We start from the raw sequence: 25,782 nt of genomic DNA on the forward strand, positions 1-25,782 counted from the left end.
CGCACCGAGAGTGGGAGGGGGAGAGAGAGACGGAGAAGGACAGACGGGCACCGGGAGGAGGACAGATAGAGACGCGCAGGGGAGAGAGAGAGACAGAGAGGGAGAGAGAGAGAGCAGGGCAGAGGCGGAGACAGGCAGGGGAGACACTGGGAGGGCGACGGAGACGAAGGGACCCCGCGGGGAGAGACGGAGAGACCGGCACCGGGGAAGAGGAGACCCACCGAGCGACAGAGATCCGGGGTGGGGGGGAGGCAGCCCGTGGAGGTGGCGGCCGATCCCGGGCCGGCCGGCAGAGGGGGGACAGTGCGGCGGGGCGGGGAACAGCGCGAGAGCAGCGGGGGGGGGGCGGCGGGGGGCGGGCGGCTGCGGCGGGGGCGGGGGCGGGGGGCGCCAGCGCGGGCGGCCGAGCGCCATGGGCCCCCGGACCCCCGCGCTCTGAGCCGGGGCCCGGCCCGACGATGCTGACGCCCAGGCGGCGCCGGGGGCGCGGCGCGGGGCAGCGCTGAAAGTTGGGCGGCCCGCGGGGAGCGGCGCGGGACGGCCCCGGAGGCGCGGAGACCCGGACGCCGACGGACAGATCCGCCTGCAGCCGGGGAGGGGGGCGGGGCCGGCCCGCCGAGTTCGCGGGGAGGGGGCGCCGGGACTCCCCGCTCCCCGCCCGGGACGCCGCCCGCCCGACTGCGCCGGGGGATGTAGAGCCCGCTCGCCGCCTCCTGGACCTCCGTCGGAACCTCCGCCCCGTGGTAAGCCGGGCGCACGCCCACCGCTGGCGCTGTCCGTCCGTCTGTCCGGCCGCGCGCGTGTCTGTGTGTCCCGTCTGGGCTCCGCGAGCCCCGACCGCTCAGCACCCTTATCCCTGCGGGTCTCGGGTTCCAGGCGCGGGATGAGCGCGGTCCGGCTACTCCCCTGCATGGCGGGGGGGGGGGGGGGGGGGGGGGGGGGGGGAGCTGGCAAGTCTGTCGCTCTGTCAGTCGGGTCGGTCGGTAGGTTGGGTCGGTGGGGAGCGCGAAGGTCTGGGTTGTGGCCAGAAAGGGGGAGAGAAGTAGGCGGAAGGGGCCTTGACCTCCTGCCCCGGCCACGACCTTTCCCTGCCTCCACCCACCCCCATTTGTCAGCGGGTTTTGAGGAGCTTCAAGGCAGGTGACTTGTGGCAAAGGCTGGGGGGGGTCCCCTTTCCACTCCCCCAGCTGCAACCTGTTTGCAAACGGCCCTGGCCCTCTGATGTGACGGCAAACAGCATCCCACTTCTCATGCTTTGAGCACCTCCTTGGGGCCAGGTGAGCCCAGGGTGGGGTCCAGTAAATGAGGCAGAGGCGGAAGCCGTGGAAAGAGGCAAAGACTGCTTTTCCCTCCCTGGAGGAGAGCCCACGAGGAAAGAGAGGTCTGAACGAACGAACCCCAGAGCCGGGAAACTTCCCTGTCTCCCCACCAACATCAGCATCACACTGCTGGCCTGGCTAGGCTGGCGGGTGAGGGCCTTAAGACCATGAGGACAGCTTGGGGGGACAGGGAACTGAGGAACAGAGGTCCCAGGGCCATGCGGGCAAGACCCAGAGAGGAGCCAGATCTCTCTGTGTGTGTATGCGCGCATGTGTGTGTAAAATGTTCTGCTTCTCCCCACATACAGTCCTGTGACCTCCAGGGCTTCCTTCGGGAATTTTGGGGAGCTATTGGGGGGACTTTGGGGCCCCGAGAGCCACACTGGGGCCCTGCCTTGGGATGAGAGGAGCGAAAGGTAGGAGAGGGCGGTGGGAGAAGGTTCCGGGCTGCAACGTGGTATGAGCAAAGGCTGTTGGCCCTGGAGCTGACCCATAGCCAACTCGGAGCCTGGAACATTCGACTCTTTTCCACAGGGAGGGGGGCTCTTTCTGGGGCTTTTCACACTGGGCAGCGGGCTTTGCATACCCTACATTCAGGGTCCTAGAAATCAGCTCACTAGCTGAGGGACCAGCACCCTGAGCAAGTCACTCTCCTCCCTGACCCTCAACTTCTCCGTCTGTGGAATGAGGACACAACTCCCTGCCCCACTGACCTCCAAGGGCTCAAATGAGCTGAGGGCTGTTCGCAGACTCGGGAAAGTGCTGGGCAGACCCGCAGGAAGGATTCCTTTTTACCTTTGGGAAGGTGAACAGCTAACGGAGAGGGAGTCTGTGGCCTCAAATAGAAGACTGCAAGGAGGCGAATGTCCAGGAATCAGAGGGGGACCTGGGGGCTCGGGAGCTCTTCCTCGGGAAGCTTTGGTTACCCTTGAAAAGGAAGCTCCTCTCCCCGTAAAGGCCTTTGGGGTGACTGGGAACAGACAGAGCTGGCCTTGAGTATCTGCTGGGTGACCTTGGGCAGCTGGCTTGACTTCTCTGGGCCTCAGTGTCTTCAACTGGAGAATGGGGTTGTTGGTACCGTCTCCACTGGGTTGCCGAGTGATTTGCAGACTGTGTCAGGCCTCTGAAAGCAGCTCGCAAAAGCCTGGAGCATAGTAGGTTCTTAGCCATTTGCAGAACACAGAAGGAAGTAGCTCTAGGAGATGCCGTGGAAAGATTTGTTAGCTTAGGATAAGAAGGAAGGGGAGGAGGAGCAGTGTAGGCTTACAGGGCGGGTTGGTGCTTAATGTGGATCTGGGGGAGGCGGGGGCGAGTGCTGAGGGGGGTGTGAGGAGGAGGGGCCCCCTCTGCGGGGACCACTGAGTCACGAGGACATGGAAGTGACATGACAACCAGCAACATGGTAACCAGGAGACTCGTGGCGGTGGGAAACGGAGCTGGAGCGGTGTGTTGCGAGGGGGTGGGGGTGGGGGGGTAGGACTGGCAGTTCCCGGGGCTGGAGGGTCCGGGGAAGAGGAGCCGGGCTGGTCTCCCAGAGTGTGTATGGGGGGGACCCCGAGGCCAGGTGGGCTCCGGCGGAGGGAAGGAGAGGGTGGCGGGAGAGGAGGTGACTCCGGGGTCCGCTGGGCCGGGGGCTTCTCCCGCGCCTCCCCAGGCTCCTCGCTCCTCTCCTCCACATCTCCACTTTTCATGCCTCTCCCCCTAGGATGCCAAATTTGGCTCACGCAATCTGTCGTCTCTCTTCTGAGATTGGCACCGGGGACCAAAGCCGAGTGCATTACATCACCGCCGCTCCCCCTGCACGAGGAGAGGGAGGGCCGGAGGGCCGGGGTGGGGGGGCAAGTGGCCAAGTCTCAACTTTCGTTCCTGTCTCCCCTCTCACTCTAGCGGCCTCAGTCCCCGGTGTTGGCGGGGGTGGGGGTGGGGGGTGGTGAGCTTTGGGGAGCAGGCAAGCAGGGTCTTCGAGGCAGATCAGCGGCTCCAATCTTGGAAAGATCCCAGGGCCAGGGCAGGAGGTCGGGCCATGTCGCTGTCCCCCAGGCTCGGTGGCGCCTGGGAGGCAGGGCAGCCTAAGTGCGGCACAATCTGTCATTGCCTTGCTGCCTGACCTTGGGCAGGTCCCCCCGCCCCCACCCCCCTGCCCTGTGCGGTGTCTACATCTGTGTGGAGGGCAGTTGGACACTCAAGATCTTGGTGACTCTCCTGAAAAAAGATGCCCTTGGGTCCTGCCGCTCTCCTGGGCACAGAGGAGGAGCTCTGAGTTTTCAGTGGCTCCCTGTGACTTTTAGCAAGTGACTCTACCTCATTAGACCTGCATCTCCACACCTGTCAAATGGGGGACGACAGAGCCCTCAAAGGCACTCAGTGTGAAAGAGGTACTAGAGATGAGGGAAGAGACGGGGTCTCTGGCCCTGAAAGCACAGACTCTCGGGGGCCCCGTGGCCCCCCGCAGCCTGGGCTGGAGGTGAGGGGGCATTAGAACAGTATCCCAGTACAGACAGAGGGCTTGGACCTTAAATCGCTGGTCCGATGTCCTTGTTTTACAAAAGTGGAAACTGAGGCCCAAAGAGGGAAGTGGACCCCCACCCCAAGGCCACAGTGGTGGTTGAGGGGGTGGAGGAAGTAGAGGCGGGGCCTGAGCCCCAGGCTCCTGGTTCCCAGCCCTGCCCAGAAGCAGATAGGCAGGCAGGAAGATACATACGTGGTGGAACACTCCAGCAAGACTGGCCAGGAGCCAGGAGCTTTGAGGGCCCTGTTCGCACTGAGGCCTCCTCGGTTCTCCCTTCCTGCTCCTTGGATCCCACCATCTCCCCCATCCCTGGGCATTAACCCCATCCTGCATGTGGTCGGCTTCAAGAGCTCCCTTCCGGGCTTCTTTTCTTTTTTTTTCTTTAAGTTTATTTATTTCTTTTGAGAGAGAGAGAGAGATCGGGAGGGAGTGGGGAGGAAGGGCGGAGAGAATGAGAAAGAGAAAATCCCAAGCAGGCTCCAGGCTGTCAGCGCAGAGCAGAGCCCGACATGAGGCTCAATCCCACGAACCATGAGATCATGATCTGAGCTGAAATCAAGAGTCGGAAGCTTGACGCGAACTGAGCCACCCGGGCGCCCCTTGGGCTCATTTTAAAGCGGGTTTCGAGCAGCCTCAAGCAGAGACAGACTAGATTTGGGGGTAAGCTAGAAGATTATGGCCCCTTCTAGAAGATTCCCAGAGCTGGAGGGAGAGAGAGAAGGGGAGCCTCTGGATGTTTTGTGAAATAGTGAGCTGCTCATTCCCAGAGCTATTTAAGCACAACCAAAAGAGTCCCTGCCAAGAATCCTGACCCAGTGAGTCCGGCTTTCTGGGTGAGGTTGGAGGGCGGCCCCGCCTCCAAAATCCCCGGAGTCTTTCATATCCCAGGAGGGGCCGGGAAGCAGCAGCCATTGCTTACCTGAGTGGCACTGGCCTGGGCCTGGGAGCTCTTTGCAGACGCTTCCTCTTGCAATCCTCCCTACAGCCCCGCAATGTCGATTTGATGTCCCTGTGTTACAGATGGGGGGGGGGGGGGCATGGCTCAGAGAGCCTATGCCATTTGCCCAAGGTCACACAGCAGGGAAGTGAATGAGTCTGGATTTGAGTCCTGGCCAGTGAGATTCTCAGGGGCTGTCCCTGGAACTTCCTTGAGAAAAGAGTGGAAAAAAGTCCCTCCCCTGGGCTGGGGCTTGGCAGGAGCTGATGTGTCGCCCCCACAGCATGACACCCCCTCAAGGATCCTCTGGGGGCTCCATTCTGAAGGCATAGTTCTAAACGTGCACCCAAGGGAGAACTCACTTTACAAATGGGAAGACTGAGGCACAGAGACGAAGAATGACCCGCCCAAAGGTGCCCAGAGAGTCAGATTTGGGCCAGGGGTCTTTCCCTGCACCGGTGAGTCAGGAGGCTCCTTGGGGTGGATGAGGGTGTTAGGGCCGGACCTGGAGGCTCCGTGGTTTGGCTCCGTGGTTTGGCCGAGGGCTGAGAGAGTGCTGGCTCGAGGCTAGTGCTGTGGAGGAGGGGGGAAAGGCGGCCTTGGCGGAGAAGGGAGCAGGAAGAGATATCAGGAGGGACAGTGGGCCCACTTCTGTCCTGCCTGGTCCTGGTCCCGTCCCAGAGACACCCACAGATGTCCGTGTCATACACCCTGTGAAGTCAGGGGAAACTGTGGGTGGGACCTGCCTGGCAGGAGAGGAGGCTCTTGGACCTAGCAGCCTTGGGCGTGGCTTCCTGTGTGACCTTAGGTCAGCTCCTCAGCCTCTCTGAGCTCGGTAGGCGGTAGGCTCGTCTGTGTGCCCAAGAATCCGGACCGAATGAGCTGTTTCACCACGTAGCAGCCGCTGGGCTGTCATCTCAAAGCGCTCCTCCCATCCCCACGAGGACCCTGGGCCCCGGGAAGGGACAGGCAGCAATCCTGGAGGTTGGCATAACCTTTAAGCCTCCTCGGCGACTCAGCCCTCCTTGGGGTGTGGGGGGAATCTCCGGGCGCAGCCCTTCTTCTCCTTTTCATCTTTATTTTTCTCCTGCTCCCTCTTCCCCTTGCTACGTGGGCTGATCGCTGCTCAAACTTTTAATTCAGATGGTAATTGAAATAATAATATGGGCTGAGGCCCCTCTGCTTGTGACGCTGCAGCTGGTGGAGCTCAGCTATGAATAGACCCTGAGTCACACACGCGCGCTCCTGCCGGCGCGCACTCGGGGCTCACGGGGTGGTGGGTGGGGTGCGGCGTGGGGGGCAGGGTGGGCTCGTGCTCCAGCTGGCTCTGGGGCTCGGGCCCCCACTCTCGAGGGCCTGGGGCCCTTCTGCCCCTGCAACGCCCTATCTGGTCCCTGTGGCGAACCTGCAAGACTTGGGACATCGGGGCTTCTCTCTGATTATGAGAGGGGAAACTGAGGTCCCAGCGAGGGGGAGTGCCCGGCAGGACGCAGATAGAAAGCGGCTGGGACCGAGCGGGTGGGTTTTGCTTGATTCTGAGACCCCTGTTCTGTCTCGGGGCACACAGGCAAATGGGGGAGAGGGGTGCTGGGGTGTGGCACTGTCTCCCTCTCGTGTCCCCCTGTCTCACCCCTCCCGGCGCACCCTTGCACATGCTCTCACGCGTTCCCTGGGGCGCGCCCCTAGACGCCCAGCTGCTTGGAGGCGCCGTGCTGTTGCTTCATGGCCAGGCCGCAGGGAGGTTTTCTTGGGGGGTCCTGGCGCAGGAGCGGGGACAGACCCCCGGTGCCAGGCTCTGGGCAGGGCTTTGTATCCATGGTTTTACTGGGTCCTCCTTCCCACCCCGTGGGGGCCATCACTCCCGCTCCCCAGTTGAGACAACTGAGACTCAGCAAGAAGCAAGAGTTTGCCCAAGGTCCGGCGAGGTGGACGCAGCGGTATGCCCTCGCCCTGCCAGAACGCTCCCAGTTCTAGCCATTCTGGAACCCTCCCCTTGGCCTGCTGCGGGAGGAAGCAGTGCGTCTCTTCCAGCCTGGGGCTCCCCCTTCTCCCTCCTCCCGCCCCCCATTCCTGCCTCTGGCTACCTGGCCAGTTGATGACCAGCTCTTGCGCCAGCAGCCGGAAATCCGGTCCCGGGGGACAGGGGGAGGGGACGTGTCCATGAGGGGCGCTGCCAGGTCAAAGAGAGAGGCTACCTAGATGGGTGGTCCTTGGTGCTCAGCCCCCAGCTGGAGCTGTGCAGGCAGAGGGCCTGGCGGCGCCCCGTCGGCTGGGAGATTTGGTCTGGGCCTGCTCGGGTGGGCCCAGTAGGGACCTTGGCAAGGGCAGAAGGGAGATGGGGCTGGGCGTGGGGAGTGAAGTTGAGCAGACTTACCCCTGGGCCTGGGACGATGGAGAAAAGTCTCCCCAGCCTTTTCCGGTGGCCCCTCGGGCTCCCACACCTGCACTGTCTCCAGCACTCTGCTAGGGCATGGAGCCGCTGAGCCCAGAGACTGCAGTGAATTGCCCAAGGTCACCCAGCAACGGTGGCAGAGCCGGGGCTGGCCTGGCCCAGGGCTCCTCCTGACCCCTCTGCCTCCCAAGGTTGCCAGCCACTTACCCTTCCTGACCTTGACTGGGACAAGGACTTTTGCTCCTCCGGGAAACAGAGGCAACCTGGGGGTAGGGCTGGCTGAGAACCAGCGCCAAGCCGTGCAGCTGCAGGTCCTTGGGCCACCTGACCTTGGAAAGAGCCTCTCTGGCTGGGTTTCAGAGCCATCCCCCAGACGCTGGGCAACAAGGAGGAGAAGGAAACAGGTGGGGCAGAGAGCCGGCATGGCCTCATGCTGCAGCTGGCCTGGGCCCCTGAGGTGATGGCCCAGGAGACTGGAGCATGGACCACCAGCCATGGGAGAGGGGTCGCAGTTATCAGCCTCATGAATAGCACGGCAGAGGCTCCCTCCCCACACTCTGGTGCTTGCCTAAGAAGGGAGTGAGCTCCCTGTCACAGGAGGTATGCAAGCAGCTGCTGAATAACATCTGTTAGGAGGACAGCAGCAGGTTCTAATACAGGGTCAAGGGAAGGGATTAGACCCAGAACCCAGAGTCCTCATTGTCTGGGCCTCCGTGTGGCCAAGTATTCCCTCACCACCTCCAACAACTCTCCCCACAGTTGTGCCCTGCAAAAGCCCATGGTCCTACCTGTGGTCAAGACAGGCCCTGGCAGACTGTGCCCAGCCAGGGACACCAGGAACAAAAAAAAAAAGGTAGACAAGGCTTAGATCCCCCTCTCAACCCGTTCACGTTTCCTGAGCGCCGGCGGGCCACTGCTCTTAGATTACACACAAGTCCCGATCCATTAGTGGCTGTGAAATTGATTTCGTTAAGTTCACTCCTCTTTTTTTTTTTTTAATGAAATAAAAAAGAAAACCCCCAGCGCTTCCCATGTAGTGAGGCTAAGTATTATTTTGTAACACTCTTCTTACAGCTTTTAATATATATATATATATATAGTGTAACTAGTAGCAATGTGGGGTATGTTGGTTTTCACCCTGGGTCTCGGTGGGAAAGTTTAAAAGCTACCGCCCGCCCCGTATAGATTCCCTGGAGGCAGCACTGAGGGACAAGCTCCGTGTGCCGATTCCTCTTTCTCCAGGACGCTCAGTTCCTAGGAATGTAAGTGCCAAGAATTCCAGGATGCCACTGCTCTGCCCCCAGACCTCCCTCCCCTGGCCCAGCAGTGACCTTGGCTCCAGGCTATGAAGACAGACAACCCCCCAGGGCCTCTGGCCCGCCCTGGCCCAGCCCTGGGTTTTCTTCACGCTCCCTGCTGGCCCGACGTCTTCCTGGGGACCTCTCCCTAAGCCCTCTGACCTTGCAGACCCTTGGTCTTGGGCCTCACATCATCGTCACACACACGGGGACCTCCGCAAAGCATGGTGGTGTCCTACTCGCTTCTCTTCCCCGAGCGCATAGTAGGTGCTTAGTAAATGTTCATTCATCCCTTGGCGGTTTGTAGGGTGGCTCCGAGGCCAGGCTCTGTGCTGAGTGGGAGACACACCAGGCAGGAGGGCAGATGTCCCTGCCGCTCGGCGTACGTTTAGGGTGATGAATGAATGAATGAATGAATGAATGGAGTCTGTGAGTCTCTGGCCTTGGGAGCCGGCTGGGCAGATGGTGAGAATGGTGAGCACATAGCACTGTGTGTGTGTTGGGCCTCGTGATAGGGACAGTCACCCGTGTCCGAGGATGAGCGGGAGCCTTGGGGTAGAAGCAGGGGCCGCTCTCTCCAGCCCTTCTGAGGCCTGTCCGCCCGCCCCAGCCTCTCCCAGTCCTTGGAGCTGCTCTTCTGCGCCTAGAGCCCTTGGTGTGAATGGGGACACCCTGCCCACCCCGCTGGGGGACCCCTGGGGGACCCCTTCAGAGAAGGCTGTGTTCCGTGGGAGGGTGAGGCTAAGGCCCTGGGGCCTCAGACGTCCTGCTCTCACTCTGATGCCGCAGAAGGTCCCCATCTGGCTCCACTCAGAGACCACCTCCGCCTGAGAGGTTCTCCCTGACTACGGTGACAGGAATAACTCCTCCTTGGTCACATTCTGTCACATCCCCTGCTTAGGTCCTTCGCGGGAATTATGACGAGCCGAAATTAATCTGGTCTCTCTGTCAGTCGTCAGAGGTTTGCTAAGTGTCCGCTTCGGAGCCAGGCACCGGGGGTCACGGGGGTGAAGCAGAGGTTCAAGATCCCGGCACTTCGGGGGATGGTAAATGAGATGGGCTCGGATCGCATAGATGCCAGAGGCTCGGGACCCAGACGGAGAGCACCGGGGTGGGGGTGGGGGGGCCTCCTGGAGGAGGCAGGCTCTGACTCACACCTGAACGTAGCAAGGTGTGTGAGCAGTGGCGTCTTGGCGCCTTTCAACCAGAAGTGACGGCCACCGTGAAGGCCAGAGATAAGGATACATTTGCTGTGTTCGAGGAACAAGAAGAAAGGCCTGAGTGGCCAGGGATGGGGGTGGGGGCGGAGGAGAGGTCAGGGCCATGTTGTGGGAAGTCCAGGGGGCTGCAAATGGGGGAGGGGGGCGGGCAACGTGGGTCCTCATCCCACATGGACGTGGGAGCGCAGTGGGAGAGGCCCTGGAGTCGTCTGGTCAGGGAGGGCGCAGCAGGCTGGACCGACAGGGTGTGGGGCGGTGCCCTTGAACCCAGGTGGGATTGAGAGTACCAGCCTGGGTGCTGCAAGAGGTGTGCATTGGAGGCTGCAGGGGGGAGAGGGAGGGGAGGGGGCCGTGCCGAGAGGACTCAAGGAGGAGGGCAGGGGCTCTTTCAGAGCTGCCGAGCCCTGGAGAGGAACCCTGGAGGGGACCATGGATGACAGCAAGGCACCCCCTTCAAGAAGGGCTCCTGCGCTTTACGGTTCATAAACTCTTACATCCACGGCTGCCATTCGCCTTCGCAGCATGCCCCAGAAGTGGGCGTGATTCCTCCCCATTTTCTGGCCGCGGCTCAGAGAAGTTAAGGCATTTCCCCACGGCCACACAGCACAGACGTTAAGTCATCTCAGGCTTTCTGGGATCACGGGCCCTTTGGAGGACCTTATGAATGCTCTCAGCCTTCTCAGAAAAATACACATATGTATGCGCTAATTTAAAAACCTTCTATGTGTCTTTTTTTCTGTAGGTAATACATTCATAAGGTTCTAAAATTAACAAGACACAAACAGGAATACAGTGAGAATTCTTCCTCCCACCCCATCCCCAGCCACCTGCTTCCCCTCCCCGGAGGCAGCCAATGTCACCAGTTTCCTGGGTCTCCATCCATAGACAAGCACAGACAAGCAAATATGCGTGCCTATAAATTTCTTTCTCTCCTTTTTTACACAAATGGTAGATACTATACTCAACGTTCATCACGGTTGCCTTTTTTTTTTTTTTTTTTTGCTTAAAAACACATCTTGAAGACCCAGATCGCTCCTTCCCGGGCTCCCTCCTCCCTACTGCCCCCCCGCCCCACCCCGGCTGTGCGATGTGCCATTCATTGGTGGGCACTGGCTGCTTCCAGGGCGGGCTGGGCATACAAGGCACTTGACTCCCTATGCTTATGACAGTCTGCAGGCTGAGGTCCCAGGGGCGCCCCCAAGTGCCTCGGACGGTCCATCCTGTGCCTCTCGGAAGCCACCCCGGGCCTCGCAGAGCAAGGCAGGAAGCAAGCCTGGGACTTTGGCTCTGACTCCCCTTCCCCTGATCTTCCCTTCTTCCCACACCTCTTCTTGGGTGTGGCCTGTGGGCCCATCGGAAAATCCAGAGAACCCTGTGCCAGGGTGAGTGAGGCACAAAAGCCCCCATGCCCCACAGCTCTGGGGGACCCCCTACACCGCCAGCAGCCCCAGCTCCTGGAGTCTGGTTTGCTGAGAGACCAAGGTTGGGGTGGTGATCTCCAAGCCCACCCCCTTCCCTGCTGGGACACCCCTGCCCCCGGCCCCCCTCGGCCGCTGTCCCCACGCCTTGCCTTCTCCCATTGCCCATGTCCTCACTTCACCCTTTGTGGCCAGGGAGGGACGGATCCAATGGAGAAGGGACGTGGGGCCGCCAGCCTTGCGTGGTCTGGGCTGGGCAGGGCCGGCCGGGCGGCTCTGCTAAAACCTCTCTTCTGGCTTTGGGGGCCCGCTGTCCTCTCTCTGCTGCGGTGCCAGTTGGGGTCCCCCCTCCGTGTGCAGGAGGGGCTCAGCGGCCCCAGGTTCCTTGACTCCTCTTCCGGGCATTCCTGCCACAGACTGCTGCCTCTGTTTGCGCAACTTAAAACACCATCCCAGGCAATCAGCACCTAATGACTGCGCCGGACCTGGGGTCTGACAGGCTGCTGCGGATTTCGTCACCCGGACACCCACAGCCTTCACACCCTGGACACAGTCCCTCCTTAAATCTGGGCCTCTTACAGCACCCTCTTCCTGCCTATTCCCAACACCCCTCTTCCCAACGGCCCCATGCAACCCGCCACCGCGCCCCGCGTGGGAATTTAAGAGATCAAACCAGGCCAACCCCAACCACCTCCCCACCTGTATCCTGTGGCCTTGAGGGTGAACTCTGCGGTCCTTTCTCCCACTCCTGCCCCCCGCCCCGGGCAAGTTTGCTCCCCTCCTTCTTGCTCATTTCACTCCCACTACCTGGCCTGCTGCAGATTCTCGACTCACCAAACTCTTTCTGGAATGTTCTACACACTACCTATCACATAGACACACAGTGCTCCTCACTGACTGGACCCCCAGTTACTCCCCGGGTTTTGATTTCAATGTCACTTTCTCAAAGAGGCCTTAGGGGACCCCCACCCAACTGGAGCCCCTTGTCCCCTCTCACATCCTGCCGAACTTCTCCCTCAGGCAGCTTCTCACACTTTCCGACTGCCCGTCTATGCAGATGCTCTTATGTGTACAGCATCTCTCTGCCGCCGATCCAGAAGCCTGGGTAAGTCCACGGCCTGGGGCTGACCCGCAGCAAGGGTGTAATAAATAGTACTTGACTGAGCCACTTTGGAGGAAGAATGAGCAGCAGACCAGGCCCCTAGAAGCTGCAGCGAGGCTGTGGGGGATTGAATCCCACCACCAATGAGAGAGCTGAGGATGTTCTGGAAAAAGGAAGCCTTCGGGGATCTGCTCTCGCCTTCTGATCCCTGTATAGAAGGAGGGCACAGGTGTTTGGGGACAGTCCCTTTGGTGGGACTGTCTGGCCAATAGAGGGGGGTCCTTGGGGTGGGCTGGGGGGAGCTCTCTGGCAGGCCAGGGGCCAGTAAAGGGCACATGTGCAGTTTGGAGCAGTGACCCTGGGGTCCTGTAGCCACCAGCTCTGCCGTGTGACCATGACCAGAAGGCCTCTCTGGACATTCCAGGGAACTAACTTCCTTCCTTCCTTCCTTCCTTCCTTCCTTCCTTCCTTCCTTCCTTCCTTCCTTTTCTTCTCCTCCTCCTCCTCCTTCTTCTTCTAAGTGTTTATTGACTTATTTTGAGAGAGAGAGAGAGAGAAAGAGAGAAAGAGACAGGCAGAGAAAGGGAAAAAGAGAATCCCAAGCAGGCTCCATGCTGTCGGTGCAGAGCCTGACACAGGGCTCGAACTCATGAAGCCACAAGATCATGACCTGGGCCACAGTGAAGAGTCACATGCTCTACTGACTGAGCCACTTGGGTGCCCCACCAGGGGACTTGCTCTCTAAGCCTGTTCACCCGTTGGTGAGTGGCTGGGAGGGGGAGCTGGGAGCTGGGGTGCAGAGGTGGAGGACTGAACCAGCTCACCCCACAGGGCTCTGACCCCCTTGGGGAGGCCGAGTCTCCTGTGCGCCAGGCTCTAAAATCAGGGACCAGGTGGGGCGCCTGGGTGGCTTAGTCGGTTAGACGTCCGACTTTCACTTGGGTCATGATCTCGCGGTTCGTGGGTTCGAGCCCCGCGTCGGGCTCTGTGCTGACTGCCGGCTCGGAACCTGGAGCCTGTTTCGGTCTGTGACTCCCTCTCTCTCTGACCCTCCCCTGCTCACGCTGTCTCTCTCTCTCTCTCCTAGAAATAAATAAAACATTAAAGTAAAAAGAAAGGGAAATAAAATCAGGGACCAGGTCCTGGCTCCCACTGGCCCTATGACCCAGCCTCTCCCTTCCCAAAAAGGCTGACCGCACAGACCATGGCACATAGTAGGGCTTGAGGAATGTTTACCGAATGGAAGAAACAACGTGGCAGTGTTTTTTTGGGGCAGGAGCGTCGAGTGCCTGATGAACGCGCTCTGGCATTGACTGCCCAGGTCCAAAACCTGGCTCGGCCACTAAAGAGCTATGTGACCTTGAACAAGTTGCTGGACCTCCCTCTGCCTTCATTTTCTTCTAAAGTAGGGACAATAATGGCAACTTCCTCTGAGGTCATGGTGAGGACGGCAGGAATTGATCAGTGTAAAACACTCAGAACGGGGCCGGCACAGAGGAAGCGCCTGCTAAATGCTCCACGTGGATTCTGCAATGTCACACCGTGGGCCAGTTGGGGAGGGATTGGGTGTGCAGGGGGATTTCAGGGCATAGAAAGGGTGAGGGAGGAACGGCGTTCGTTGAGCACCCACTGTGTGGCCTGCACCTCTGTGACCAGTGACAGTCTGCATCTGGCCCTCATTACCACCCTGCAAGGTAGGCATTACCATGTTCCTTTGCCAATGAAGACAGTTAAGGCTCAGGGAGGTCAAGGAGTCTGCTGGAGAGAGGCGGACTGGTCCCACTTCCGGGCCGGCCTTGGGAGAGTCTGCGGTCACGGCCCTTGTTCTGCGGTCACGGCCCTTGCTCAGCTGCTCCCATGCTGGTGTCTCCGTAAACCAATGGGACGGGGCCATGTGATGGGCTCAGGAGCTGCGGCTGGAATTCAGGAGAGGTCAAGGGAAGGACTGCTCTGCCCTGGGAGTGATTTGTACCCACTTAGCAATCATTTACTCTGTGCGGGTCACGAGCAATTTGTTCCTCATTATAGTTTTATAAGGTAAGGTCTATTGTTAGCCCTACCTGGAGATGAGAAGTGCAGGGACCAGAGAAGCTAAGTAATTTGCCCAAGGTCACACAGGTGGAAATCGGAACAGAGTCCAGAGTTGAAGCCACGGCAGGGGGAAGATGTGGGCTCTTGAGACTCACGAAGGGGAGGTGGTCAGACCTTCTGGGGCCTGGGGAGCAGGATAGGGGCCTGCAGAAGGCTGTGAGCAAGAGGGGACACGCTGCCACCATTTTCCCCATAGCTAGAGCCATCCTCAGCTCCCTTTGACTCTTTTTTTTTTTTTTAATGTTTTTTAAAATTTATTTCTAGGAGAGAGAGAGAGACAGCGTGAGCGGCGGGGGAGTGGGGGTCAGAGAGAGAGGGAGTCATAGACTCTGAAACAGGCTCCAGGCTCTGAGCTGGCAGTCAGCACAGAGCCCGACGCGGGGCTCGAACCCACGAACCATGAGATCATGACCCAAGCAAAAGTCGGACGCTTAACCGACTAAGCCACCCAGGCGCCCCTCCCTTTGACTCTTTGAGTAGCACAGCTCAGCTGCCGGATCTTGAGCCCCTTTCCCACCCCCGGGCACAGCCCTGTGTGTCAGAGCTGAATGAACCCTCACCCAAACCAGGCCATCCAGTCAGATGGATGTGCTCCCCACGGGGCTGGGAAAGGGGACAAGGGTGTGCATTCCTTCCGCTGCCCCCAGGGAAATCCTCCCGCCCTCTGGAACCCGGCCTGGGTGCACTGAGTCAGTCACCTGGGCCCTGCCTAGGCTGGGCCTGCTCTGCCTGATCCCTCTGGCAGAAGAGAAGTGTCAGCCTCCCTGTCCGATCCCCTGAGGGGTTCAGGGATGAATGGGGCTGATCAGACCCCGGAACACCCACCAGATCCCCCTGCCTTATTTCAGACTCTGCGCCAGGCGCCTTGTTTCGTTACATCTTCCTGCACTCCTGCCACGGAGCACACAAGGTCCCCCGTTCTGCAGATGGAGGGAAGGAGCCCCCCGCTGGAGCTGTTTGGTTGGGAGGCCAGGGCTCGAGCCTGGGTTTCCCAATTCTGTCTCGTCATCACCGTCATCTTCGTCAGCACCGCCGCCACCAACGTCATCTGCATCTTCTGTGCATTTTACCCGTGAGGCCCCGCTAAGCCGTCAGCCAGTGTCTCTGTTCCCAGTAGTTATCACATTTGTCTCAACTAGGGCCCCGGGAGGTAGGTGCCTCAGGCCTCGTCTCCACTTTGCAACTGAGGAAACCGAGGTCCAAAGAGGACATGTAGGAGGTGACAGAGCTGAGACTGATGGCCAGGCTTTGCCACGCAAACACGGGGCTTAGCCAACATGTCATTTTTCTGAAGTCAGAGAGGAGCCGGGGGTTGCAGGCAGGCAGGGAGGGCCAAGGGGCTCAGAGAAAGCAGGGCTGCGGCTGGTTGGGACAGCCAGGGAAGAATCAGAGGCCGGGGCCTGGGCAGGGAGGGGGTTGGGCGGGGCCCAGGGGGCTGGGGGACTGGGGAGAGACACAAGCGACCTGTGTTGGTTACACGGGGCCCTGTGGAAAGTGAAGGGAGCCCGAAGCCAGACTGGGGACCGAGGTGAGCCGGGGACCTGGAGCCAGCCAGACCTGAGTCAGAATCCCAGCTCTGCCACTTCCGTGACCCCCGTCCTCACCCCCACTCCCCCCACCCCCAGCCTCTGATTCTTCAGCGTGGAAGGGAAATAATAACCCTGCTTGCCGCTGTGATAGGTGCTTAATAAATACTTGTTAAATAAACAAAGGGATGCAATGATGCTTCCGTGAAATAGACCAGGCAGTGGCTGGCCTGAAAGCAGCCACAAAGAAGGAGACAGTTTCAGCTGGGCTCCAGGGCTGAGCAGTGTGACCTGGGGCAAGTCACTTCACCTCCCCAATTGTCCCAGCCAGTAAGAATGAGATGCATAGAGGCCCCGCAGGCCAGCTGACTGTCCCTAAGTGTGGCCTCCTGGCCCTTCCTTCTGCCCTGCAAGGGAGCCTGCCCGTCAGGTCTCTGGGAGGGCCGCTGCTGTGGGCTGGAGGCTGGGGTGAGGTGCGCCTGCGGTCATCGGTAATTCTCCCGTGAGTGGGGGGCTCCACACAGGGAGATTTGCCCCCGTAGCGTGCCGGGTCGCCGGGATTCACCTGGGGTCGCTCTCATTTTATCAGCTTTTCTTTCTTTCTTTTTAGTCTGTTTATTTTGAGAGAGTGCAAATGAGGAAGGGGCAGAGAGAGAGGGAGAGAGAGAGAGAATCCCAAGCAGTCTCCACAGTCAGCACAGAGCCCAACATGGGGCTCGAACCCACAAACCATAAGATCACAACCTGAGCTGAAACCAAGAGCAGGACGCTTAACCCACTGCGAACCACCCAGGGGTCCCTATCAGCTTTTGCAAAGGGAGTTGTGGGCAAGGAGGGAGCATTTGGCGTCATGAAATCAGAGGGAAAACAGAGTGATAGGACTGGGGTCTCTTTCCTGCCTCCTCTGGACCCCTGGCAGGCAGGCTGTCTGGCCCCCTTGAGAAGGAGCAGGCTGGCGATGGTGCCCGCGAGTTGACAGCTCTGTGCCTCGCGGTGCCACAGCCTTGCTCTGGGCCTCAGTTTCTCTAATTGTCCGGTGAGGTCTGGACTAGATTTGGGATGGACCAGATTTGGGATGTTTACAGCACAGTCAAATTAAATGGAAATTAAATGGAAAACAATTTTTTTTTGGTAACTGACACAATATTGTCAATCCTTCATTTTGCCAAGAAGGGACATTAAGTTTTTATTGTTTTAAATTTGTTTTTTAAAATATGTTGGGTTTTTTTTGTTTTTTTTTTTTGTTTTTTGAGAGAGAGAGAGACAGAGAGACGGAGACAGAACATGAGCCGGGAGGGTCAGAGAGAGAGGGAGACACAAAATCCAAAGCAGGCTCCAGGCTCTGAGCTGTCAGCACAGAGCCCGATATGGGGCTCGAACACAGACCATGAGATCACAATCTGAGCCAGAATCCAAAGTCCACTGAGCCTCCCTCCCCTCTCCCCAAAGTTGCCCTGGGACATTAAGGTGGTTTTTTTTTTTATGTTTTTTATTTATTTTTGAGAGACAGAGAGCGCGCGTGAGTAGGGGAGGGTCAGAGAGAGGGGGGGACACAATCTGAAGCAGCCTCCAGGCTCTGAGCTGTCAGCACAAAGCCCGACATGGGGCCTTAACCCACGAACTATGAGATCATGACCCGAGCTGAAGTCCGAGGCTTAACCAACTGAGCTACCCAGGCGGCCCTTGGGACATTAAGTTTTTAAAGGCAGCCAGCATCTCCCAAAGAAAGAAAGTTTACCATGAAAAGAGTCCCAGGGTGACTCAGAACAGTCAGCAGGGGAAGCCGGCCCGGGAGGGGAAGAGCTCATCCAAGGTCCCCCCACAAGGCAGGGAGAGGGGCCCGGCCTTCCAGAGCCCCCACCGTAGAAAATGTGCTGAGCCCGTGTTCTTCCACGTGCGTTCATGTCAAGGCACACTTGTTGCTCAAGAATTAGACCAGCTTCCTGCCTTCTGGAAAAGGACAGTTTAGCTGTGGACACAACACAGGCACCTGCACAACCAGGCCGCGTGTTAATACAACAGGAGTCGTTCCTCTTCGATGATCTGTGCCCTTTCTCGTCTGCACTGCTCCCTTGGGCCCAAGGAAGCCCTGTGTGACAAACAAGGGAAAGAAAGCCCGGCCGTCTCCCGGCCATTGTCACATGAAAGCACAATGCCAGGCGTAGTACTTTGCACATTTCGGTCGGCCGTCGTGTGGGGCGCTGGCGGTGAGCCTATCGTTCCGGCCGGAGGAGTTAGCGGTGACAGCAGCGTTCGCGTCTTTGAGCGGGTCGCTGCAGACAGGGCCCTCACCAACCGGGCGTCTTCAGGGGGACAGGCTGGACAGGGGGTGAGTCTGGGAGTAGCTTTCCCAATGGCCCCTAAGCTGACATTTCAGAGCGTGGCAGCGCGAGCAGAGCGATGGGCGTGGGGCCTGGCACTCTGCAAGGGTGGGGGGCAAGCAGGGCCCCCGCTGGGCTGAGGTGTGAGGCCCACAGCGATGGCCTGATGGAAAGGCAGGGGCTGGGGGAGTGTGGGGCAGGGACATGCAGAGCCTCAGGGCGACCCCAGAGCATGGGGCTGGGCTGATTCCTGCCACTTCCGCTCAGGAAGGAGGGGAGTGGGCAGTGCTGGTGAGAGAGAACCAGGGGCAGAGATCAGCTCCTTCACCCTCACCCCCAGGGCCCTCCTAGAGAGTGAGAGCCCCATAAAGAGCCTTCTCCTACAGCACAGGTCCCCTTGAGCAGCGAGCCAGGAGTCCCCAGCACCCTGGGTAAGGCCTTGGCCTTGGGTAGGGCCTCGGCCCTGTCTGGGCCTCAGTGTCACCTGTCAAAGGCCAGATCACCACGCTTTGTCCCCTCTGCCTCTCTCTCTGAGGCCTGTGGCCAGTGGGTCCAGGGCCTGCTAGGGCCAAGCAGGTGCCCTCTCTTCTTTGGCCCCAAACGGCACACCAAGTGCTCCAGGGAGGATGCTCTTCTTTCCAGGAGCACCTTAACCTTCCAGAAACTCTGGAGCAGGTGTGAGGAGCCCTAGCTCCGGGCTGGTCCATCCTGCCTCACTCTAGGACCCTTAGCAAATCTGAGCCTCAGATGTAAAATAAGGGTCTTGAAATCAGTGATCGCCAGTTCCTTCGGGCTCTGGCTCCTTCTGTGGTGCTAACGGAGGCATTCAAGACAGTGGGACCGAGCAGAGGGAGATTTTAGTGAAGGAAGACCTCCCTAAAGATAGAAGGTGCTCCTGCCCCCCCCCAACTCCTTCAGGGCTACCCCCTGGCTGTTAGGGCTCTGGGGAAGGTGACAGAGAGGGTCCGGGGCTCCCGGCGGAAGTTACGACCTCCCAGGGGCCAGCATTGCACACCGGCATTGTCTGTTAGGTCTTCAGACCAGTGATGGGGCTCACCGGTCCCATTTTCCAGAAGAAGAAACTGAGGCTCCCAGCAGCCAAGTAACTCGCCCATGTTGTGCGGCGGGTAAAGGACTTCAGTGTGTGACTGTGGGACCCAGGGAGCTCCTCTGAGGCGGGGAGAGAAGAAGAACCCAGAGTGGGGGGTGATGGCGGGGGAGGAGGGGGGCAGGACTCACTCTCTCCCTGGGGCCTGGCCGCGGGAGGGAGTTGCTCCCGGGAAGAGGCGCAGGCAGGCTCCAGGCTGGTGATCTCTAAATTACAGCGTTGGCGCACACCGGTTGCTGCGGCAACCGAGTTGTCCTGAACGGGGAAGTGTATAAACATTGCCACAGATGCACAATTAGATCAGGAAGAAGAATAGAACAGAAAATAGAAACTTCCAGCCTTATATAATTCTGGGCCAAAACGTTACCGGGAGCCCAGGCCCAGCCCTGCCAGCGGCTGGGCGGCCCCCCCCCCGCCACCATCACCCTCTCTCTTCTGGGGCCCCAGTGGAAGGGAGAGGTGGAGGGGAGGGTCTGCCCTCCGTGGGCCCAGCTGGTGCCACCGGGTGGGGTAAGGGCCGTCCGCCTCCAGTGAAAGAGCTGAGGATGGTGACAGGTGAATCCTGCCTCTCGACAGCTTCCTCCTGCTTTCCAGAAGCAGGGAAGGAAGACAGGAGGGGGACCCATTTTAACCGAGCACCTGCTACCTCCTGGGGTCCTGTGAGGTAGGGTTTTGATACCCATTTTCCAGGTGAGGAAACCGAGGCTCAGAGAGGGGAACTGAGTTCTCTGAGGTGTCACAGCAAGGCAGCGGGTGTCTGCGTCTGCCTCTGGGTCTCCATTCCGTGAGCTCAAAGATGTCGATGGCACCTGGGGCCTGAAGGTTAGACACACCTGTATTTGGATTTACTCATCAGCTGTGTGGCCGTGGGCAGGGCACTTCCCCTCTGTGAGCCCTGATCCCTCGCCTGTGACGTGGGACTAGCAATGCCCACATTGGAGCCAAAGCCCAGGGCTCCTCCTTCCTTGACCTTGACCATCACCGTTGGTGTTTTCACCCTCTTCTCTTCAATACATGCGGGCTCGGGAAAGAGACCGAGGTGGGGCACCAGGGGCCCGCCCAGTCTGGGCGAACTTTCTGCAACGATAGAAATGTTCTCTGTCAACTCTGTCTGGTAATGCAGCCACCAGGCACCTGAAATGTGCGGAACTGAAGTTAAAACTGTATTTAACTAAAAGTCAAAAGTCACAGGTGGCCCTTGGCTGCCGTACTGGGCCACCTATGAGGGTGTCCAGCCCCAGAGAGACCCAAGAGGGCAGAGGCTGGACCCAGGGAGGTGAGTGGGGAGCCAGAGCAGTCACAGCTCCCTTCTGCTCGGGGCAAGCAGGACGGATGGCGGAGCCATGATGGGTATGAGGAAGGTCCCCGGCCAGGGGGTGGGGGCCGAGGAGGGCTGGAGTGGAGGGGGCAGTCCCAGGGGCTCTCTCCTGGGGGCCTCAGCGTCTGGGCCTCTGAGGGGCTGGCTCTGGTCCTGACACCCCCGGCCTGAATGCAGAAGCCTGACCTGCCACATTCTGCCCACAGGGAGAGGAGGCCCTGGGTCCTGCTCCCCTCGTGAGCACCTTTGGGTGGGGGTGGCGATGGGGACGTCGGTCCCGGGCCGCCGGCATCTCACCTGTCCGGCGTCTCCTCCCCAGGCCCTGCGTCTCCCCAGGTGACCACGCCGGCTTCAGGACATGCACGGGCACAGCCGCAACGGGCAGGCCCACGTGCCCCGGCGGAAACGCCGCAACCGCTTCGTCAAGAAGAACGGCCAATGCAACGTGTACTTCGCCAACCTGAGCAACAAGTCGCAGCGCTACATGGCGGACATCTTCACGACGTGCGTGGACACGCGCTGGCGCTACATGCTCATGATCTTCTCGGCGGCCTTCCTCGTCTCCTGGCTCTTCTTCGGCCTCCTCTTCTGGTGTATCGCCTTCTTCCACGGCGACCTGGAGGCCGGCCCGGCGGCGGCGGCGGCGGCAGCGGCGGCGGGTGGGGCCCCGACGGGTGGCGGCGCGGCAGCCCCGGCGGCCCCCAAGCCCTGCATCATGCACGTGAACGGCTTCCTGGGCGCCTTCCTGTTCTCGGTGGAGACGCAGACGACCATCGGCTACGGCTTCCGGTGCGTGACGGAGGAGTGCCCGCTGGCGGTCATCGCCGTGGTGGTCCAGTCCATCGTGGGCTGCGTCATCGACTCCTTCATGATCGGCACCATCATGGCCAAGATGGCCCGGCCCAAGAAGCGGGCGCAGACGCTGCTCTTCAGCCACCACGCGGTCATCTCGGTGCGCGACGGCAAGCTGTGCCTGATGTGGCGCGTGGGCAACCTGCGCAAGAGCCACATCGTGGAGGCCCACGTGCGGGCCCAGCTCATCAAGCCCTACATGACCCAGGAGGGCGAGTACCTGCCGCTGGACCAGCGGGACCTCAACGTGGGCTACGACATCGGCCTGGACCGCATCTTCCTGGTGTCGCCCATCATCATCGTCCACGAGATCGACGAGGACAGCCCGCTCTACGGCATGGGCAAGGAGGAGCTGGAGTCGGAGGACTTTGAGATCGTGGTCATCCTCGAGGGCATGGTGGAGGCCACGGCCATGACCACGCAGGCCCGCAGCTCCTACCTGGCCAGCGAGATCTTGTGGGGCCACCGCTTCGAGCCCGTGGTCTTCGAGGAGAAGAGCCACTACAAGGTGGACTATTCGCGCTTCCACAAGACCTACGAGGTGGCCGGCACGCCCTGCTGCTCGGCCCGGGAGCTGCAGGAGAGCAAGATCACCGTGTTGCCCGCCCCGCCGCCGCCGCCCAGTGCCTTCTGCTACGAGAATGAGCTGGCCCTCATGAGCCAGGAGGAAGAGGAGATGGAGGAGGAGGCAGCGGCCGCTGCTGCCGTGGCCGCGGGCCTGGGCCTGGAGGCGGGCTCCAAGGAGGAGGCGGGCATCATCCGAATGCTGGAGTTTGGCAGCCACCTGGATCTGGAGCGCATGCAGGCCACCCTCCCTCTGGACAACGTCTCCTACCGCAGGGAGTCTGCTATCTGACCTCCAGGCCCCGCCCTCGTCACTTCCCACAATAGCCTCTGCCGGGGGGGTGGGATGCCAGGACACCCCCTCCACACTCAGGACAGAGCTGCCCCTGGCTCCGTGGACCTTCTGGAGGGAGGTGGGGGCTTCAGAGACTGCGGGACCCCTCCCCAGTGACTCCAGAGCCCAGGATACCCTCCGCCCTATCAGCCGACCCACTGGCGTCTCGGGGACCCCAGACCCACCACCCTTTTCCCACTGACACTCCAAGGACATGCCCCCTCTGCTCTCAGAACCTTGGGGAAGGCGGCTGGACTGCTGGGGGGGGTGGGCATCATGGGGTTCTGGGGTGGGCAGGGGTTAGTGCGGGGGGAGGGAGGGCGGGGGGTGCGTTTCTTTTGCATGACTGTGACCTGTTGCTCTTGACTTTCTTTTGTAAATATCTATAAATGGAGAGATGGAGGCACCGAATCCACCTTCTGCCATTTGTACCCGCAGGACAAGGAGGTGCAGCCCCTCTCCGTGATCTCCCCTCCCACCCCTCCCCGCCTGTCAAGCCTAGCCCCTCCCCCTGCCCAGCTAGCCGGCTGGTCCCCAAAGCCAGCCGTCTCGGCCCCTGGATGGTGTTGGGTTTGGGTGCAGAGGTGGGACCCCGGGGGGGCAGGGTGAGGACCGCCCCTCCCCGTGGTCCCTCCGGGTCCCCGGGTCCAGCCCAGATTGACAATGGAGTTTGTAACTATATATTTTTAATAAAGTATATGGTCCATTAGGGTTAGGCTGGCTGAAGATGGAAAGCTGGGAAGAAGAGACAGAGAGAGAGACCCACCATGATGTGAATGTGTCTGTGTGTGGTACGCCCGTGTCCCTTTCTGACCCCTGGAGGGAACTCTATCACCTGCGATTCTCCTTGCTGGGAGCCAAGGGGAAAGACCCCGAGAGGGCTTCAGAGGACCTGGGCTTGAGTCGCAGCTTTGCTTCTCACTAGCTGTGTGGCTGCCAGCAAGTTACCCATCTGCTCTTGGCCTCGGTTTCATCATCTGCAGAATGGGACGAACCATAGCTCCCTCCCAAGAGATGATGGGTGGTGGGAAAGCCCTGTGTGGATGTCAGTTAATCCCTTACAACCCGGGGAAGTGGGAAGGCCTGCATCTACATAGCACACACGCACACACACCAGGCCGGGCTGATGAATTTGGCCCCAGGACACTGGTGGGAAGGGCTCTCGGGGACAGCTGGGAAACCTGACTTGGTCTTTGGGCTTCAGTTAGCCTGAGCTGTGTAACAAGCCAGCCCTCAAACCTAGACGACGGTGCTTTATTCTTTCTCAAGCGGGGTGCTTCCTTGTGTGATGTCTCTGGGCCTCACTCCAGCGTCAGCTAGGCCGTAAGGCCCAAGATGGCTGTCAGCTAGGCCGTAAGGCCCAAGATGGCTGCACCCACAGGTCAGGTAGTTGATGGGGCTGTCAGCCGGGGTCTCTCTTCCTCCAAATTCCTTCATGGCCTCTCAGGGGAGCAACCTAAGAGGGTGAAGGCAGAAGCTAGTGGGTCTCTTGAGCCTAGCCTTGAACTTGTATAACATTTCTACCACATTCCATTGGCCCATCAGGTCATGGGGCCAACCCGAATTCAAAGGATGCGAAATCAGACTCCGGCTTTGGGGAGCGTGGTAAAGTCACACGGCAGAGGGTGTACACACCGGGGTGGGGTTGTGGCCCTACTTGGCAGCCTATCACAGAACCTTTTAGTCTGAGAGTTCCTCCCAGCCCTACCTCGAAGCTACATGCCAACTGTATACCTGTGAAGTATGAAGAAGCAGAGGGACCCTCCGTATTCCCAGGAATCTTCTACGTAAAGGTGCCACCACCTCAGGAAACCCAAGGAACCAGCAGCCAAGCCCCCCTACTGTGAAGCGCGAGGAGCTCCATTATGAATGATCGCCTGTCCCCAGCTCTGGCAACATGGCCGCCGTTTGGGCAAAACACGGCGCGTCCCACGTGTTTTAGCAGTTCTCACAAGCGAACCTGGGACCCAAGCCCCTCAACAAATACCTTGTCCTAATGCCTCCTGCTAACACGACCCCCTTCACATCCCTTTGTTCTGTGAACTCTTACCAAACACCAAGGGGCAGGGAGATAAGGATGGTGGTCTCACTTTACACACGAGGAGGTGGAGACCCAGGAACGAAGGGCCTGGCTTGAACCAAGGTGAGGACCGTCAGAGCCAAGAGGCCCGCTTCCCTTTCACTCACCCTCTCCCAGGCAGGGACTGAGAGGATATGTGTCCCCATCCAGATTTCCCAGAGTGTACCTGTGACCTCTGGAAGCCTCAGAGGGCACACAGGGACCACTCAGCAAGACAAAGGGCTGCTTCCCAGTTGCCCACGCTCTCAGGACTCCGTTGGTGCCCTTCTGCCAGGCAGGAACACCCTGGGGTGCTCACCTCCCACCCAGCCCATCAGAGATGTCCCTCCATTCCCCCTGGGGGCCCCTGGGAGGGCCTCACCGATCTCCCCCTCTCCTGCCGACTTCATTCCCAGCATGCTTTGGTGCCTGGGTAACCGGCAGTAACTAAAGAGGACCTCGGACTCAGGCCCCCTGGGGCTCCGAATCTTTGACCCGGAACAATCTTAGAGGTGAACAGGAGGGCATGTTCTGAGGACACAGGGTTGGAAAAAGCAAGGACTGTCTGGGGTGTCAAAGAGGAGGGCCAGCACGGGCACTGGGGAGGGGGCAGGGGGCAGGGCGCAGGGGGCAGGGGCACGGAGCTGCACGGAGGCCCCAAGGCCACTCGGGCTGCTTGCAAACCCCTGCTTGCTTCGCTGGGTGCTGACTCACCTTCCCTCTCCCACCTGCTCCCCGCGCACAGCCCTCCCACCTGCTGCTGACAAGCAGCAACTCTGATGTGTCTCACTTCCCGGCAGCACTGAAATGGGGGGGGGGGGGAGGTCCTCTGTCTCTGGGGTAGAGAAACCTCAGGTATCATGGAGTCCGGAATCACAGACACGGGCCAGGCCGGCTGAAGGGGGAGACACTAAGGCCCTCCTCGCCGCACCCCCATCTACCCGCCCCACACCTCCTCTGCCCTGCCCTGCCCTCCCTCTTCCCACCCCCCCTTCAGTCACAGCAGGGGCAGTGGTGGGTGGCTGGGAGGGAAGGAATGGAGACAGGGATAGCAGGTGGGAGAAGGAGAGGAAGAGAAGGGGGGCAGGGGGCGAGGGGGGTGTGGCCTAATGGAGCCGAAAGCCACCCCCTCATCTTGCCTCAAACCCCACCTTTCGGGCCTGATTCCTGTCAGTTGTCTTTGCTTCCTTCCCTCCGGGCTTCTGAAAACGTCTTCCTTGTGAACACAGCTCAGCTGTTTCACGAGGTCAAAGCCGCTCCTTATCTCCGCTGGTCCTTGGTTAGGTCACCGGCTACGACCTGGGGCCCCTTCTTCCTGCGTCTGGCTTTTCCCGCCATAGTTTGTTACGGGCACCGACTTTCCTTGGTATTGATGGCGTCTATGTATTTCCAGTTTTTAACGACTACGTAATGT

At 59.8% G+C, this 25,782-nt stretch overlaps 1 protein-coding gene across 4 annotated transcripts; it reads left to right on the forward strand.

Annotated features, from left to right (window-relative positions):
• Nucleotides 1-665: 665 nt before the first annotated feature.
• On the forward strand, nucleotides 666-22,583 carry KCNJ4 (potassium inwardly rectifying channel subfamily J member 4). Of its 4 annotated transcripts, none has more exons than XM_039246150.1 (2): nucleotides 666-743; nucleotides 20,879-22,583. In XM_039246150.1, the coding sequence occupies exon 2, from the start codon at nucleotides 20,918-20,920 to the stop codon at nucleotides 22,265-22,267; it is 1,350 nt and encodes a 449-aa protein (XP_039102081.1). In that variant the 5' UTR covers nucleotides 666-743; nucleotides 20,879-20,917; the 3' UTR covers nucleotides 22,268-22,583. The 4 variants fall into 4 exon arrangements, with proteins under 4 accessions (XP_039102081.1, XP_039102083.1, XP_039102082.1 ...); XM_039246152.1 differs by lacking the exon at nucleotides 666-743 and adding an exon at nucleotides 5,192-5,223; XM_039246151.1 differs by lacking the exon at nucleotides 666-743 and adding an exon at nucleotides 13,836-13,889.
• Nucleotides 22,584-25,782: the final 3,199 nt, after the last annotated feature.

The sequence above is a fragment of the Hyaena hyaena genome, unplaced genomic scaffold (assembly GCF_003009895.1).
Source record: "Hyaena hyaena isolate Hyena2069 unplaced genomic scaffold, ASM300989v1 scaffold_280, whole genome shotgun sequence".
Taxonomy (NCBI): domain Eukaryota; kingdom Metazoa; phylum Chordata; class Mammalia; order Carnivora; family Hyaenidae; genus Hyaena; species Hyaena hyaena.

Bases quoted from the DNA above. Each gene is read 5' to 3' on its own strand.
- KCNJ4 (XM_039246150.1), top strand. From the start codon at position 20,918: ATGCACGGGCACAGCCGCAACGGGCAGGCCCACGTGCCCCGGCGGAAA.